At 41.0% G+C, this 18,243-nt stretch overlaps 1 protein-coding gene across 3 annotated transcripts in view; it reads right to left on the bottom strand.

Annotated features, from left to right (window-relative positions):
• The window catches only part of ARHGAP24 (Rho GTPase activating protein 24), a 225,589-nt gene that overhangs the window by 166,930 nt on the left and 40,416 nt on the right, over positions 1–18,243 (bottom strand). For all 3 annotated transcript variants that reach the window (XM_056359749.1, XM_056359743.1, XM_056359734.1), the window contains one exon: positions 17,549–17,748. In XM_056359749.1, coding sequence (XP_056215724.1) covers positions 17,549–17,728 — 180 coding nt within the window. In that variant the 5' untranslated portion in view covers positions 17,729–17,748. Of the gene's footprint in view, positions 1–17,548; positions 17,749–18,243 lie in introns of those variants that run through there.

Below are 18,243 nucleotides of genomic sequence, written 5' to 3'. Positions count from 1 at the left end.
CATATATTTTGCAAGCTAGATAGTAAGACTTTCTGAAACGACAGTTCAGAAACTCTAACTGTTCATTCAGATACCTGCCATGCTAGGTTGGGCAGACAATCGTGTAAGGATAAATATTTGTCCAGATCTACACCCTTAGGCTTCCTGCCCTCCTCTCCCCCAGGCCCCCAGCCTCACTTTTATCCTTTCTAGACATTCCCAGTACCCTCCCACCCCTAAGATTTTTTTGGCACATGTTCTTCCACTCCACCTAACGAACACGAGGGTGAGGGAAATGTGAAAGGCCAGTGTTACCTGGAGTAACACTATGTCAAAACACAACTGCATCCTGAGCATGCTTTGGATCAGAGTGCAAGACACAAAATGGGACTTTGTCACCAGAGCTAAGTGACACAGGTATTCAAGTTTCTACCACTCAGGACAAACACAGGCGTACACAGAGCACAACTCTTCTCACACTTACCTGAAGCACACCTTTGTCCAGTGGTTATTCCTCCTTCACTACTGACCTAGTTCAGAAGGAGGCAATCACGCCTGAGTAACAACTCACTGCTTTGAAAGGAGAAATGCCCAGGCCTGAATGCTGGTCACTACAGACTTCTCAAGCCCATCAAGGTCAGTGCAAAACCTGTACCACCAGCAGTCAGGTGACGGGTAGCCCACAGTACACTTCCAAGCTGCCCTAGATGACACAAATGCTGAGAACTCGGTCATTAAAAGATACTGTGCAACAGCTGCATTGCACTACTCGCCCAACTCAGGGCAAGGAGGCTGCCAACACACAGCTGAAGAAAGTTAGCTCTCTAAATAATTAACCCTGGCAAGGCACATAACTTACACCTGACTGTCCTGAATCACAACCAGCTGTTGTCTCCTGTACCCAAAGCTGCTTCTCCTGGTTGTCAGCAAACTGTCTCCCTGCCCCTTTGCTGGTATGCAGAAGAAGCTGTAGCATCTATTTTGACATTCTCCCCATTCCTACTTGTGTCTTCACACCACTTCAACCAAACTCATGCCCTTCCTATGCCTGTGCTTTTCAGAAAAGCATCTGCAGAAATCCTGGCACTGCTGCTCAGAAACTCATCTTCACCATTACAGAATCTGTTTTTTTCATCACTCCAAACTGCTATTGCCCAGCATAATAATAAAAAAAGAAGAGTAATTTCAGATACTACTCTATTTTCATGCCAATGAAAACTTGCCCAGGTACCCGTTTCAGTGCCACCTTCTAAATTTAGTAGTTCCACTGCTGCAAGTGCCCCTGTTTTGGCAGGTAACATCAAGGTCTATTCTGAAACATTTATGCCAGTCAGAAGTCCAGAGTAATCATTATTGTGTACCAGTCTATTACCAACCTTAGTGGGTTTTATTGGTTTTGGTTTTTTTCGTTGTTGCTGGTCTGAGGGTGGTAGTGGGTTTTTTTTTATTTTTTTGGTGTGGGTTTTTTTTTAAACAAAGTAGAAAGCCAGGATCCACTTTCATAACAGGATTTAAGGTATTTCTCAATAACAATATTTTCACTGTTACTTTTACTGTTACTAAATAGCCTTAAACCAAAAAGATAGCAAAGGAAAAAAAGTCACCATCATGGCCATAAAAAAAAAAAAAAAGACACTGTCTGTTTTTGCAGATACAGAGTAAGGTATTTATATAACTTTGGAAAATTTGTGTAACAGGGTTTACATAAATTAAACTGTACCTAGAGTCATTAAAATGATAGAACATCTGTTATGCCTCAAAAAAAGGAAAAAAAAAAAAAAGGGAAATTTAACTCCAAAACTGCTACAGCATTCATAAGCCCCCAGGTGAGACCTCCACTCAGAGACACACAGCTACCAGGTCATCGCAATAGCAAAGGCACAGGTTGCTTTTACATGTTTGACTTCAGGTTCATACCCCTGTCTACTTTGTATTGTGCACAGACAATGCTTTTCAAAGGACTTAATGAGTGCTATGTCAGTCAGGCTACGTACAAAACCTAAAATATTTTCTACTTCTACCTGAAAACACTGAGGCACTTCTGATCTAGTAAGGCACTTGCCAAATGGAATGTAGTTTCTGCTTGTTAAGATAATGGTGATGTCACCATCCATTACACCAGTCCTACTTCCTCCCCACCCCCCCTAAGTGCTGTAAAAAAACTAGATACACTGATACGCAGTGCTACAAACAGTCATTAAGGAATATGAGGCTTGAGCAGAATTCTACAGTGAAGTAAAGCTGGGATACCTGAAAGAAAACAAACCTTGCAGTAACAGAAGAAACACTGCTAACTGAGCAATCTTCTTTTGAAATCTACTCAACACTGTCAACTAGATTGTGCACATTTTTCACCCCCGACAAGAACAGGTGTGAGATACAGATACAGTCTGCATGTGTGTACCTATCCAAAACTCTCACTGCTTAGTCCTTCCCTTTGCTTTTACGCAAACCAGCCAGGCCAAGAACCAAAGCTTCCCTCTTATCTGCCTGGTTCCCAGAGCCTCTGTTTTAAAATTATTTCTAATCTTTTTACTAGGCTTTACACGTAAAATGGCTTGTCCCAGAAATTTTGGTTTTCTTAGAAAGAGCTCACAGAAAAACACTGGATTCATTTGGAAAGTAACATGAACTAGGAGCTTCAAAGCATCATACAGGATCACTTACACTTCAGATAGGAAGTCAAAAGACTCATCTCTAACACTCTTCCATTAAAATACTATCTTCAGCATTTTCCTTTCAGTCTGTAACATGTTAGAATTCAGGGGTCCTCAAACTATGGTCTGCGGGCCGGATACGGCCCCCCAGGGTCCTCAATCCTGCCCCCGGTATTTACAGAACCCCCCCGCCGGGGGTTGGGAGGGAAACCAAGCAGTCACAGATGACTGCCTGCCACTTCATCCGCGTGCCAGCCCCCTGGTTAAAAAGTTTGAGGACCCCTGTGTTAGATCTTCTCTTAGAGAACCACAGCTTCTCACCTCCTTCCCAGCTCAGCTCCAGCACAGCCCAAAAAACAGCCAGATCCACAGCCAGCCTGAGCGCAGCAGCCCTTCCCGAAACCCTCCTTCACCCTCTCCGCCATGTCTCACCCCAAAGAGGGCAGGCAATAATGGCACTCCCTGCTCCGGTGACACTGCTACTATCTGAGAGTTATGCACCAGTGGTGCCCATAAGAAAAATTAATGTGGGCTTCCCAAAATTTTGCACAGATAATTGTATCCCTTAGTAAATCTCTTCCTGAAATATTTTAGGTAGAACAAACCCTACCTTACTGCAACACCACCTTCTGAGTCAAGTGAGAAGGCCTTCTTCCAGTACTTAATTCTTGCAGATATCTCTTTCACTCCCCTCCCAATCATTGCATCACTCAAAGCCGATGATACCAGTTTTCCTCTCCAGAGGGACTCTCCAACACCTCTCTCCTGCTGAGCACACAGTGGTGGAATTGTCAGCTGTCTGTGTAAGCAGTTAATAGAGAAATCTGTCATTCAACCTTCTCACTGACCACACATGCATTAATGAACTCCACAACGTGCAGCAATTCTTTTCTGGATAGCATCTACTGTTCACAGCCACCCTACATAAAAAGCCTTTATGCTCCTCCTGAATGTTTGCAACACACTGGGGACCTGCTGGACACAGTTCACAGGATAACAGGGGGTGTGTGGGGGCTGCCTGTAGCTGGTTTCATTCTTCAGCACCCATTTGTCCCATTGCTGGCATTACCACTGACTAGAGAGAAGCATACATATTATTCTAACATCTCAGGAATGCCTTGGCATTTTACAGTCTGGTATGTTTAACTTTATTTCTTTTGTCAAACATTAATTTAAGAGTGTCTACACAATAAGACTTTGAGAGCGTTCTGTAAAAAAGCCCGTCGTCCTTGGTATCACAGGGCATCCACTGAGCATATCTTCACGAGTTCTACTGTGAGCTGCCTAAGGTTTTAAAAACAATAGTGGCTGAAGTCTTTCATGAGAAAGTACTAGAAGCCAAATGCTGAAGCTAATGCCATTTGCAGATGCACACTGTGTCTCACAAGCTGAGCCAAGCAGAATAATGCAAGCTAATAATTATCCTCTGAAGAAAACTGAGAGAATGTGAAGAATGGTGGTTGACAAATTATTAAAAGTCTTACCAGCTCTTTAGGTCTAGAAGTCCAGCTCTTCCTCCCCACATGCACCTGCTGCGAAACCCTGGTCCTGTCTCTAGCCATCCATTTAACATGCTCTTGTCTTGATCTCAGGTTACATTCTTTGAGCCTACACAACACAGTTAAATTTTCTCACACAAGCCCCTCTCAGCACTCCAGGGTCCTCCCGCACAGGCTCACACGCTTACATTCACATCCCAGCTCCCACAGCACCACGTTCAAGCCCCTCATCTGAGAAAGACTGTAATGCTCTGCATGCATATATTTAACCTCCCTTGGAAATTCCCCCTGCTTGCACCCTCTTGACACCGCCAGCTCGAATCACACTCTGCCAGCTACAAACGTCAATTGGACTAGCTCATGTTGGAGCTACTAGCTCCACAAAGGACTTTCGCCTTAGGATCCCAGTGCTAGGCAACATCCATCTCCTCTTGTCATTCTACCAGTACCCCCTTTCCAGCAGAGAAAAGATAGCAGGACAGGGGTGATGGAAATCCATCATCCCTGCCCTGCAGATGGTTTCAGTCCTGACACATGAATGCTGCTAGAGGAAGCCAAGTATGAACAGTACTTAACAGCCTTTCACCCTTGCCAGTCTCTACTTCCCCAGCTCTGCTCCTCTCCCAAAGCACAGTGCAATGAGACTAGGAGAGGGAGAGGAGCAGGAGCACACTGTGGACATTTAGAGTGGACAAAACAATACGAATTAAAACCAAACCAAAGAACAGACACTTTCTGGCAGACTATCCCAGTCAAGTACACAAACTTGTTCTTCTTTTCAATAGTAATACTTTCTTTTGTATAACAGGGTAACCAGAAAGCTTATGAAGGAATACTTGCTTAAGTACAGAGGTGAACTCAAGCCTTTCAAAGAGAAGAGGGTCTGGAAAGCATCCTGCATTTCTAGGGTCCTGTAGCATACTGGAGACATGTAACGGTTGATCACTGTACCAGATAACAAGTCATATGGCTGCCACTGCAGAGAACATCACACAATTGAATTATCTGCTTTTGAAAGCTGTAATTATTATATTTTTTTGTAAATACAATGAATATGCATCATTTGAGTAATGAAACCCTTTTAACTTCTGAAACCTGGTGTCTTAAGAGCAGCACCGGTACTGATGGTTTTATAACAGAGACCCCATGTTACACAGAAATACACAGAGGCAGAAACTGAGCAGGACTCCTGGCAATGGAAAGGACTTTGAGAGACACATCTGTAGTACAGACTCCATATGCAACACTCGTTTAGTCAGGACAAAATTGCTCCAACGATTCGAAGAACAACAGCTCACTTATACAGCTATTCTGAACATTACATCAACATTTTCAGCAGGACACAAATAACCATGGTAAGTCCCAATGCTGTCACCTTCCGGGATAACAAGAAAAGCAGCAACCATGTAACCTAGCAGACCTTCCTTCTGTTTAATTAAACATTTAATTAGAAATAGTACTATACTTGTGCATGAGTCATCGTATCAAAAAAGTGCAAAAATATAGCTGTGTTGTGAATGCAAGCCAAGAATGGCTATCTTTGTTTTACTTCATGTTCTCTTCATGTCAGCTTAATAGCTTAATTAGCTTTACTCGCAATATTAAATGCTCTCAGATTTACAACAGAGACCCCATGTTACCCAGAAATACACAGAGGCAGAAACTGAGCAGGACTCCTGGCAATAGAAAGGACTTTGAGAGACACATCTGTAGTAATCAGGCTGTAATCAGCCTTTCATGCATTCAGAGCACTAGATGTGTTTTCTTCACTCAGTTAACTGGATACTTCTTTCCAGTGTGGCAAAGGGACACCAAAATGATCACTGAGTTTACTAGACTAGCTATTACACTGAAGAGGTTAACACAAATGCCATCATGCTCGCCTGGTTTTAAAATTGGATGGAATGTGTTTCTTGCAGTCACAAACACATCCACAGGCCTTGTCAGAAACATCACCTAAAACAAAGGGTCATAATGCATTGGTCCTAAAATCCTGATTTCACACTGGAGTAAAGGCTGGGTTTTCATACTCCAAAGTCACAAGTTCCTTGGAAAATGCAAAGCTCCTGCTTGCAGAGAAGGGAGAAGGATTAGACCTTCTCTTTCTAGCGAAGACTGATCCAGAGCCAAGAGCCAGCGATAGCACTGATGTTTGCTAGACTTAGTCTTTTTATTGAAACAAGTGTTTTATTAGAACTTGGAGACTATTTTAAGGCAAAAAGCTCACTATTTCCTCTCTAGCATGTCCTCGACAGAAGATATGTGAATCCTTGGCTGCAGCTGGCTGAGAACAGCTCGATTACTCAAAATGCAAGGTTTTATCTTCACCTTGGTATGAGCCACACTGTGGAAACTTATTTTATGTGTTTCTTCTTATTGTCACATTATAAAATACTGAAAATTTATTTTTCTCTGTACCCTCCAACTCAGCTCTGGTTAACCTATTAAAAAATGAGGCAATTGGCCAGAAAATTGAAAGCCAAAACCTCCAGTATATCAGAAAGGCTGACACAGATGCTCTGTACATTTTATTTTTCAGCTGTGACCCGTACTTCTTTTTCCCAGATAGTGCTGGTTATATAAATGACATTATATAAATACAGAAAGAAAATGAAGAAACACACCTGGAATAACAATCAAACCCAGGAAGCAAAAGGAAAAAGATCTTCCATTGATCTGAAGTTAGTTAAATGAAACATATATGTTTTACAGCCTAGACTGTGAATGAAATCTAACACTAGACTTCTTCTAGACTAATCTGTGAATTCTCAAACCAAACAACATAGCTTCAGGAGTCTACTGTGACATGTGTCTCGCTAAGCCTCACTCTTACAGTGTACAGAAAAGCTACACTATGTAGCTTTTTACTCCTGGCAAGACACTTGGGCACAGAAGAGTTTTGATATTGTATGGAATTTAACACACCTTCATTTAAAGGAAATGAAAGTTTGATGCTCATGTGACTGATCTGGCATTCTTGAAAGGCACAAAGAAGGTTACGGCACAGAGAACTTCACACTGCTACATCTCTTATTCTTTCTAGACACCACTGTACATCTAATCCAAGCTCTACCCATAGCCAATCTCTCTGCTCTTAAACATTTATTTAAGGAATTGTGAAAACAGATTGATCTCATTTCGCCTTTTCTCTTTATTCTTTTCAGAGAAGTGCTAACAGGAGTTGTAACATACCAATCACGCTACCATTTCTCATGAGGTGTTTTCTCAAAACAATCTTTCTCCTGTTGAAATGGATTGTTTCTGTAACATGCAAAAGTTCTATAGCACATCTGTCTCACTTATGGGAAACTAGATCATTATGTTGGATTTAAGAGTATGCAGATGAAGAGGTAGTACTGCATTCAACAAAAGACAGCAAGAAAAGCTGTGAAGCTTGCTCCCAGATACTACATGGTTAGTGATTCCATACTAGAATTGAAAGGTTGTATAATAATGTGTACTAAGCACAACTTTATTTGCACAAAAAACATCAGGAGAAGCACAATATATAAATAATTTTCTAAATACACTTTCAGCTTGCAAAACCTAAACAGAGTTTCAGTAATTGCTGGTACACAATGTGGTGGGTACCGCTTTTAAGCCTAGGGAGGAAATCTGGTACCTTAACACTAGGCAGTACGTGGCACACTTTAAAAGGAATGACAGACCGAAGTTTTTAACAATATCCTGTCTCCCTCAATTATTAAACCTCTTGTCCAGAAGCGGAGCATTATTTGTTGCTCTTCAAGTGAGGAAAAGGCAAAGAAGCAAGAGGAAAAAAACTGCAAGTGTGTTTCATTCTCACTGGGGAAATAATTATCTTAGATTCGGACAAGCTGTTCATGTATTTATTTATTTATTGCATCCTGCTAGAGTATTTGTGCTTTTTAAAATGTATTCTTAGGATACCAAAGCTCTGATTAAACAGGCAAAGGGGTTGGTCCCCACCAAAGACCAGTTGGGCAGCCTCAGGTGTACCCTCTATGCTCCTCACAGCATAAGGACAGAAACACACCAATTGCTCTAGTAGATGTAGGACCATGGCATGTAGGCTTTTCATCGCTCCCCATCCTTCACATGTCTAGCACTATTTCGAGGCTGAAACAGTCATCCCTTCAGAGTCAAGGAGACCTGCCATTTTGCCTTTGCTTATGGAATAAAGGAAAACTTAATTTTGAAGCAACAGACGTTATGTAAAGACAGAGGGAAAAGGGGCAGGCAAGCAGTCCTATAACAGAGCTGAAACCTATGGATTAGGTGAGGAAAGTCTACGGTGCTGAGCCATCACAAGAAGATTCTTGTGAGATCTCAAATGTAATCTGACAAATGCACATACAGAGGCTTACTAAAGCATCAGCTCATTACCGAGATTACAGCCTTGTGTCTGTTCTCCATCACCTGCATGACCACACCATTACACTAATGCTTGGTTCACATCAACAGGCTTCTAAAACACATGCCTGTGTCTATGAAAGTCCTCAGTACTCTTGAATTGCTTGTGGTCATTATTGAAGAGTTAAAAGCATTTGCTTTTTTCTCGGAGATGCTGCAATTACTCAGAGCAGGAGCTCTTCATGGGTAGATACATAGGCTTTTAATGGGTTTTATTCTGCAGCCCAAGCAGTAACAGAGAAAGCTCTTGTTAGCCCAACTTTTGTGCTGCAAGTCTGCTGAAAAGGATGTCCCTCCCGCATTAGAAGTTAATTTAGCTGCTTCTGTTACCGTTCAACCCTTGGTCTCTGTTCTGAAGCTGCCAACACAAATACCACCTGTGATGACCATTCTCAAGAATTTGTTCTGTATGAAGGGATTTGAAACGTCTGGCTCAGCTTGTCAGGGAACATGTGCCAAGCCAAAGGCTCTAATAACCAAGACATTGAAGAAGGGGGGGAGGGGTTTGTCCACAGTGTCTATGTTACGTAGCATGTCTTCACCATTTTGCTGCATTTGAACTTGCATAGGATTCAGGTCATTTTTCATGTGATGAGCCTAAGCTCACACGGAAAAGCACTCACACAAGCCAGCTGAATGAAGCTGAAATCAGTGGATTTGTACAAATGCTGCTCAAATTATTGGTAGAATTGGTTCTCAGTTACTACAGCAGTAACATTAAATATGTCCCTTAGCAATACGCAACAAAATAAGCAAGCACACTTAGGATTTTTTTTGAACAGGGACGTTAATTATGGCCTCCACAAGATAACATAGCACCAATTGAACTTTTCCACATCTCAAGCATTCTCTTTAACAGCATACACTAAGCTAAAAGCTACCTGCAGCAGCTCTGGGCTGAGAGTTGATCAGATGTCATGGAATTTAATCAGTCAGGCTCCAAAACAACATCTGTATCTGTTAATTATCTCAAGCGTTTGCCCTTAGACAAGACAAACTTATCACATAGCCTCTGCTACTGGAATTAATGGAGTACAAAAAAAAATATTTACTTTTATAATGGTTAAGGCTCCACATGGGCTTCAAAAAGAACACATTAAATTTACTTAAAGATGAATTTGATGATTGATTTCCATAGTTTCACCCATACCCTCACATGTGCTGTGTAGCAGTATTTATATTAGTTGCTTTACTGGTACAACAGCTATTAAGCAAGGAAAGCTAGAAAGAAACATCTAGAGCAGACCACTGCTGCACATGACAAAAGGCACTGGACTGGCACTGCACTGGAGTTGATAACACAAAACCACTAGCATGATTAGCAATTTACGTCAGCGGTCTTTCCAACAAGAAGGTGGTAGTATGAAGACAATCAGTGACAACCATCACAACATAACAAAGTATTCTTTTTTAACCAGCAGCAGCCTGACACCATCCTTACTCCTCTCCACACAGGTTCATTAACGTGTTAAATATACATTCATTAGCAACCATCAGAAACGCATTTTTCATCTGGTAGACAAGAGAGAAAAGCAGAAAGAGTATCTCCCCTCTCCTGCTCCAAACCCTGCCAACGGGCACAAGCCAGAAACAGAGAGGAAGAAAGATGGTGCAAGCATAAAAAGAAATGCAAGACTCAATACAGTTAGACTGGGTAGCCCCACCACCACAGGAAAGCAGTTTTGTACCACATAGCAGCTTCTTACATCTGGAAGTATTGCTGATCCATGAAATGTGGTGAAGCATAGCAAGCATTTAACTTTACTTCAGAGTTACCAAGCTATTACAAAGAAGCTAGCTCCCTGGTCCCACAAAGCGAAAGGTAGGGGCAGTTCTTTGATCATTTGGACTAAGCAGACGCATTGGCCACTAACAACTGAAATTAAGCTGTTGGCTAGTTTACATCTTATTAAAGTGCCTGTGTTTTCCAGTCTTCCAGGGGAAGGTGGGGTCAGAGCTGGATCCGAAGAGAGAGAACAGCAGCATGCAAGAAGGAGGACTGCACGTGAGAGCTGTTTTGAAAATTCACTTGCATTCAGGGAGAACAAAAGGCTACAAGCCCTCAGGAATGAAGTCTGTGCAGATTTAAAGGAATTGGTACAATAGCAGGATGGTAGTTTGCAGATGCTACAAGTACAGTCACAATGACATGATTGCTATGTGCAAAGCTAAGGGAGACACTTAGCTTTACATTTGAATTTACCTTGCATTTCACTGAAACCTAAAAAACAGCTTTATGAGGGAAATGAATTTCCAACAGCATAAGCTGGGGCAAAGCACTGACCAAGAATTGCTTGATTTTGGCACAGAATCCATAACCTTTCACAGTGTTTAGCTACACTCCTGTAACTACGAGGCAGTTAATGCTGGAGGAGAAAACTTTTTTTCTTCCTATGAAAGTTTTTGAGACTCCTACTGGGTCAAGCCCAAGGCCTCCAAAGTTTTTCAAAGAAACAAAATAAAGAACAATCACTGAAAATTCAAGCTAACGGTTTTGGTCTAAAAGGAGCAGAAAAGGGGATTAAAGTTGGAATTTGATCACCTCCAAGTCGAGCACCTCAGTGACTGATCTTGTGCTATTTGTCTCTGGTTGAGGACAGAAATTCAGTCCTGCAAATTTGAGAAACGTTTCCCAAGAAACAGAATAATGGCATTAGGAACACCCTGGTTTCAAATAAACTTAGCCTTATCACACTAATCTCTTAGTACAAAATTCCCATGGGTATCTACTGACCAAAGTTTATTACATCTTTAATAGCACTTACATAAGTCATTGCAGTCAAAAAAAAAAAAAAAAGTGTCTCTATGAGTAAGTTGCTGAAACCTGCAGCAATAAATGATTTTAAAACTTACAAAGGCACACAGGTATTAGAAATAGCAGAACTTGCTACTGCATATAAAAAGCTAAGACCTATCCTTCAATAACCATCCCTGTATTCCAGAAATCTCACTGAGTTGCAAAAAGCCTGCTTATATTCATATACTAGAGGGGCCATTCCCTGAAAACCCATTAAAAAAGGCCCCAAGCAGTTTGGGGGCTTTCCCTTCACTCTCTGCACTGGACAGCCACCACTGGAGCAGTTTACCATGTGACACAGACCAAGCTTCAGATTGCTTTGCCTGTTGCTGTTGCCAGGTCATACCTGTTTCTGCCTCACACAGAAAAACAGCCCGAGATGCAGCCACTCACATTGGACAGGATACAACGCTTCTTGCCTCATCTGAAACTCAATCAGTGACAGAGTTAAGAAGTAAATTTTCAGTTTAAAACTTGAAAGACCCTCATGTTCTGTGGATGGAGATCAAGAATGATCAGAATGGAAAAAAATGCATTTGTCATAAACAGGATAGTATGTTACACAGAGGCTTCTCTTCCTTCAGCTAAGTGTTTCAAGCAACAGGAAGTATCCTTACACCAGGAACACATGGCTAACCCAAAATCTATTGCTAGTTTGTACGATGCGTGCAAAACTCCAACAAACAGCACCTTTAGTGAGCTTATGTGAAGTCAAAAGCCGTGAAAGGAAAGAAAATAAAGGAGAGATCACACTGCAGACTGCTGAATAACAAGGCCACAACTGCATTGAGCTCAGTGTGAGCCAACTGCTCTGCTGTAATACCCAGCAACAAGCACTCCACAAGCAGAAATTATTAGAAGGGCTATACAGTCAGTCACAAGGAGGCTCCATGCAGACATCTGAAAAACAGGGCCACTATTTCTTGTCTACTTTGTATTTTTTTTACACAAATTTCACCAAGACCAGCTGAAAACTTACCAGGACTGCTCCAGAGCATGTACTGTCTCAAGTCATTGGCAGCTGAATGCCAATACCATGCATTTGACTTTTTTTAAAAAATCTTCATTTACGGTGTGTTGGACATCCTTCCATTCCACTGCACCCACATCAACTGTTTAAAGTGGGCTTTCTTTGTGGAAGCTTTTTGTTTGGTTTTTAAGCTCCATGTTCACTACCTTGAAATAAACAAATATATCCAATGGCTAGTAATAGAAAGCTTTTCTGGCAAATCCTTTCATTACTGGCAAAAGTCACTACTGATCTCAAGAAAATCCTATACAATTTCATCCAGTATATTGAGTTTCCGGTGAAATTCCTGAGAAACACGCTTTTGCTATCAACCCCCCACATTTCTTGTGACACCTGCATAATTGTATTTGATTGATTTCTCTCTTACAGTTTGCAATAGGTTTTAGGTTACTCAGCATTTCAAAGCACTGCTCCTACACAGGTGAGGGCTCACCCTGAGCACACGTTCATCCCAAGACCATTTCTGTTTCCTAGACTAATAGCAAGTGTTTTGCCCAAACGTGGGGGAAAAAAAAAACAAGCCACAAAAAATCATCCGTGATCTGGACACTCCTTGCTATCTTCACATCAAGTCCCTGAATTTGCTCCATGAAAAGTGGAGTTTTGAGCAAGGCTCATGAAGCCAAGTCTGCAGAGACTTGGTGCTTCCTATCTTCCCCTACCCAAGACTGAGGGAGCTGCTCTTACAAGTCAAAGCAGTATCTACTGAGAAGCTGTTTTGCTTGCTACAGCGCTCTTCAGTATTTACAGGAAATCTAGTTCTTGTGCCTTTCCAAAGACAAGGACCAAAGCGAATAATACTCCGATCTCCCTTCCTGAAAATCCTCTGGGCAACAAGGAGAGATGGGCATTTCTTGTGATGCAGTTCTAAAGTGCATGTACAATTACGTATTTTCTCCCCACCCAGAAATGTTATCCATTCCTTTTTAACTTGTAAAAAAGCACCATGCTAAATCTTTAATCATATTCAATACTAATACTAAAATATTTCCCCTACTAACAGGCTGTTTCAAATTAAGTAATTATCATATTAATTTCTATTTAACATATTCATTAGAACCTTTATTGTAATTTTAAAATGCAACTGAGTTTTGTCATCTTCCCTATTAATGCCATTAAATGGATTTTTCTGTCAAAGAAATTTTTACACAAATTGAATGAGAAGCATGTATTTTGCCAGAAAGGAATACTTCAAGATATATTCTATTTGTACATCAGAGACAGTCTTTTCCCTTACAGACAAACGGTGACCTGTACTTAAGATTCCATCTGCCACTTGCTCAGTTTCAGTCAAAGACTGATTCAAATTCCACATTTAAGATTCACACCTTAGCATTCAAATCTACTGTCCCTTCCCAGGGTTTGTCTTAAGCTCCTGTGAGCCACTGAATTCTGCTTAGCATCACTTATACCAAACAGTGAAGAGCTTAACAAGCTCCAGAGGACAAAAACTGCACACCAAAATGTTCAGGATGGGATATAAAAAGAAATAGCAGATCACTGTCTGCTTTCAGGCATACACCACCAAGTATTTCTTGAAGGCTAGTTCATAGTTCTTTAAGACCTCTCTACTGTGCACACCTCAAACTGAAGTCCGTAAACCAAGTTGAGCAGCAATGACACTAAATAGGTGCCTAAGCCTAAAACACTGTTTTGACTGGATGAACTTGCCCATTCATGTTCATTTACAACCTCATATCAATGATGCTCCATCAGTACAGGCTACCTAGCTTTGCTCTGATAAACTCACTCACCAGTAAGACCAGGAGAGCGCAACAGCAAAGATAAAACAAGGAGATGATGCTTGGAAGCTCCCTCTTGCTGCTCACAAAACCACAGAAAAGGCACGCTGTCTCACTGAGAAGGCACTGACTTCCTTCTCCCACCTTCAATTAGGAGCATGCCAAGCCAGACACTGCAGCTGGTGAAGTTAACCATAGGCAGAGAAGAAAGCAAGAAATACATTTTCATGGGTTGCATGTAAACAACAGCTATACTGTGAAACATGGAATGCTAAACGCTGATTTCTTTCAGCTGCCCACATTTCAAACTCAAAGCTGACCTTCAGATCTGGCATAATACTAGCTTTCTAATGCATAATGGGCTGTCAGGAGTAAGGTGACCTACGAAGACTGTAAAAAGAATTAACAAGGCAAAATCCAGTGTCACTTCCAAGAAGTAAAAATTACACAGAATTATCAGAAATCAGATTTTATTTCTTCACATGCCTTGTTCACTTATTTGTTAGGGGTTTTTGCCTTCTGGAATTAACTAGATTATTGCAATCTATACTCACATCTTCAATAAACAGATATGCCATCTTTGCCAGATCCCCAGAGACATTTCAAGGACATGCAAGCAAAAAATAGCTGCTATTCTTACTGATAAAACATTACAAGGGAAAGATTCTTGTGCCTGATGATGATAAACAATCAATGAAAATTCACTGACCTTGACTGTAAAGCTAACAGCTGTGTACCGCTTTTTCTTCTGTTGTTCCTCACTAGCTCTGTGTGCCTGTAGGCATCTGACACAGGTTGGCAGAGACATTTGCCCACACTCACACTGAGAGTTAATGACTTTTAAATGTAATAATCTGACACCAATGAGATGTACACATATTGATTAAAGCATATGTGGTAACTATCTATATTACTAGCAAGAAATGAGCATGCTTCAGCAATTCAAAAGCATTTACTGATGGTTCGGATGCAAGATGGTATTTTTCTTTACTCCCATTATACACAGGCATTTGTAGAATAAAGTCTGACAGATACTAATATTTTTCTGAAATTCAGTTCTTTTCACATCTCCATCACTTTCAAAACCAGAAACATCGCGGCATAATTTCTGGTACAGACTGGACAGAACCCAAGCCCAAATAAGACTTAAGCAGACTAGTGATCAGGATGGCTGCTGAATTCACACCAGAAAGTGGATTCTGCTTTTCTTTAATTTGCATTAAAGCTATAAACATAAACGCATTTGCTTGCCTTGTCCTCTCCTGCAATAGTTCTTCTACTGTCTATAAACATATATACACAAGGTGTGCAATTAGAACATTCCTCAGGATCACTGCTCTTCTGTCTCCTTCCAAACACAACTAACCAACAAGCAAAATGAAAACTATAATCTAATTTGGAAAAAAAAACCTCATTAATTCTCTTCCATTATATTATTGTCTAAAAAAGTTACTGTACAATTGTACATTGTAGAGACTGTACAATCCAGTAGTGAATAAACATGTACTACTCCTATATACAGATCCAATACCTAGATGGCTAATGTAACAAAATACTACTTGCCATTTCCTGATGATATCCCTAAGCACTGAAAATTCATGGTATCAGTGAAGTTCTTTGCTTTAGCTCTCCAGAGTAAGAACAACAGGGTTCCCAGAAGGTCACAGCAATTTTCTTGTCAAAGTTAATGCAGAAAACTCTTCAGTATGGTTACATGGGGGAAAAAAAAACATTTCAGTACATGGCACTGAACCTGAGCCATATTTCAGGAACTGAAATTTGTGCAGTTTGCTTCAGAAACATTCCAAAGGTACACCAAGGTGAGATATTGACTGATCCTAATTCAGACAGACCCATTCATTTTCCAAACCTACTGGCATATTTTAAGTTACACTTCTGTTGGCTTCCCCCCCCCCGCCCCCAAACTTCGTATCTCTAGGTGTTCTTAGGAACTTACTTGAGACAAGTGGAAAACTCAAACATTTAGTTATTTAATCAACTGCTACCTAACTTATCAAAGGTATCAGAAGATCAGAGTCACCACCTCCATTTCACAAAAGTAAATAGGATTTCTGAAGTCACCCCACAGGTCAGTGGCAGACAGACAAGATGATAATTTGGGCTCCACTGTGCTGTACAAAGCTCCACGTGATACACAACCGTGTCACTTCTCAAAAAACAATTATGTCCTTGCATGCAAACATACTGGCAGATGTCAAGTGCTAGTTGTATTCTGGAAACCCAGGCTCCAGCCCATAAACATTTTTATTTTGATGGCTACTTTTTACACTCTTGATTAACAAAATATATACAGTGAAAGATACATTTGATTTCCCAGCAATATTAGCTATTTCCTATTCAAAGCAGTCATACTAACATATACTTCATAAATATGCAGTGTGCTATTAATTAACCTATACTATTTGGGATAGTTTTAAGGGCAAAGAGCTACCAAGGCTGTGAAATTGATACTTAGAAATTAAGTCATACCAAAACCTTCTTTACAATCACCTCAAGATTGAATGGTTTTCTTAACATGTGCACCATAATGCAAGCTGTAAAGCTTGGCAAAGTGTCATGACCTGTTCCATACAGGAAGCGAGATTAGATAGGCTTTACATTTCTGAGAAGCGCCTGCGAAATTCCACATAAAGGTACACCCATCAAAAATGTAGTAAGCGTAAAAGGCATGAGTGCAGATGTATTTAATACCTGCACAGAAGTTACTCAGATGCCAGAGCTTTTTCTGAAATCACAAGCACCTAGGAAATGATTAATATATAGGATTATTATATTCCTGTAGGTGCTAGCACAAGATCTCTCAGCTAACTATCACAGAAGCTCAAGCCTGCCCTGACCTGAGAGGCAGCATTATTTCCCTGCTCTTAAGGCACTCTAGAGATAGGCGGCCCTACAGCATGCTGGTGAAAAAACTAAATAAATAGGAAAATAGAGGAGCATTAAGGAGCCCTAAATCGCCACAACAGAATGAGGCAACAGACAGTGGTCTGTTCCACACTACAGATGGCAATGTATTCAGGCTACAGTCTTACGGGTTTTCCTATTTGGGAAGACACAAAGCAGGGGTACTCCACATTTTAAACAGCAGAACAATAGGCAGTACCTTTTCAAATACAGCTTGTTCATCTGCCTCAATCAAGTCCATCTGACTGACTTTTGCTACTTGAACTTCATGTACACTTTGCTCCATTTAAAATGCTACGGTGAGAAAACCTGACCTGGAAAAGGAAGTTTAGAAACAAGCCTGACGGGTAAACAACACTAACTGCCAAGATCTAACACAATTTTGTGTTCACTATAATCAAAATCCCAAGTTGTACTGAGTCAGTGACAGAGACAGACAGGTCTGGTTCTTTAAACACCAAACAATTCTGCTTGCATTAACTTATTTTCCTCCCTCACCTCCCATCCTGTCTCCTCCTTTCACTTACCAAGGGCTTGGTTTCATCTTCATCTTTGAAATAGTAAAGCTGGTCACCCTTGAGAACAAACCAGCGTGTGTGCCAGGTCTTGACGAAGCCTCCTTGCTTCCTCAGCCACCCACACTTGACAGCACTGTGCTGCCCTTGGCTTGGTGGGGGAGTCTCTACAGAGCCATTGTGTTCTTCCATACTGGGACTGGGCAACTCTCCTGTTGAGAAAACAAGAGGAAAAAGTAAAATAATTAGTTTATTATCCAGGCGGTAACTTGGTCCTTTCAACACAGCTGGAAAAGAAACATGCCCTGACTCCAAGGGTGTGCTAGAAAACCATTTAGCATCTACCTGCTTATTCGTATACTGGCACCCCATCTGCTGAGAGATTACTTGCCTATGAAACAATAATAATAACACACTGAGCTGCTAAAAAGCAGGCCAAAGGCAGAAGATTTGCACAAGTACAGTGTAAGAAATTTTAACTGCCACCGAGGAAGACATCAGCTGCTTCCTGAGGTCAGTTCTGCTGGATTACAGGCAGTAACAAGGAATGAACTTGCAGTATGTTTTCAGACTAAGGAAAGCAGTAACCTTCTCACTACTAGACCTCTTGATCTAATATTCACTGACAAGCTTGGGGCTTTCAGGGAGTATTAAAGAAGCCTCTGCTTCCACGGAGCTTGATCCACCAGACACGCAGGCTTATTTTG

The sequence above is a fragment of the Falco biarmicus genome, chromosome 1 (assembly GCF_023638135.1).
Source record: "Falco biarmicus isolate bFalBia1 chromosome 1, bFalBia1.pri, whole genome shotgun sequence".
In the NCBI taxonomy this organism is placed as follows: Eukaryota; Metazoa; Chordata; class Aves; order Falconiformes; family Falconidae; genus Falco; species Falco biarmicus.
This window is presented reverse-complemented; position numbering and strand designations above follow the sequence as displayed.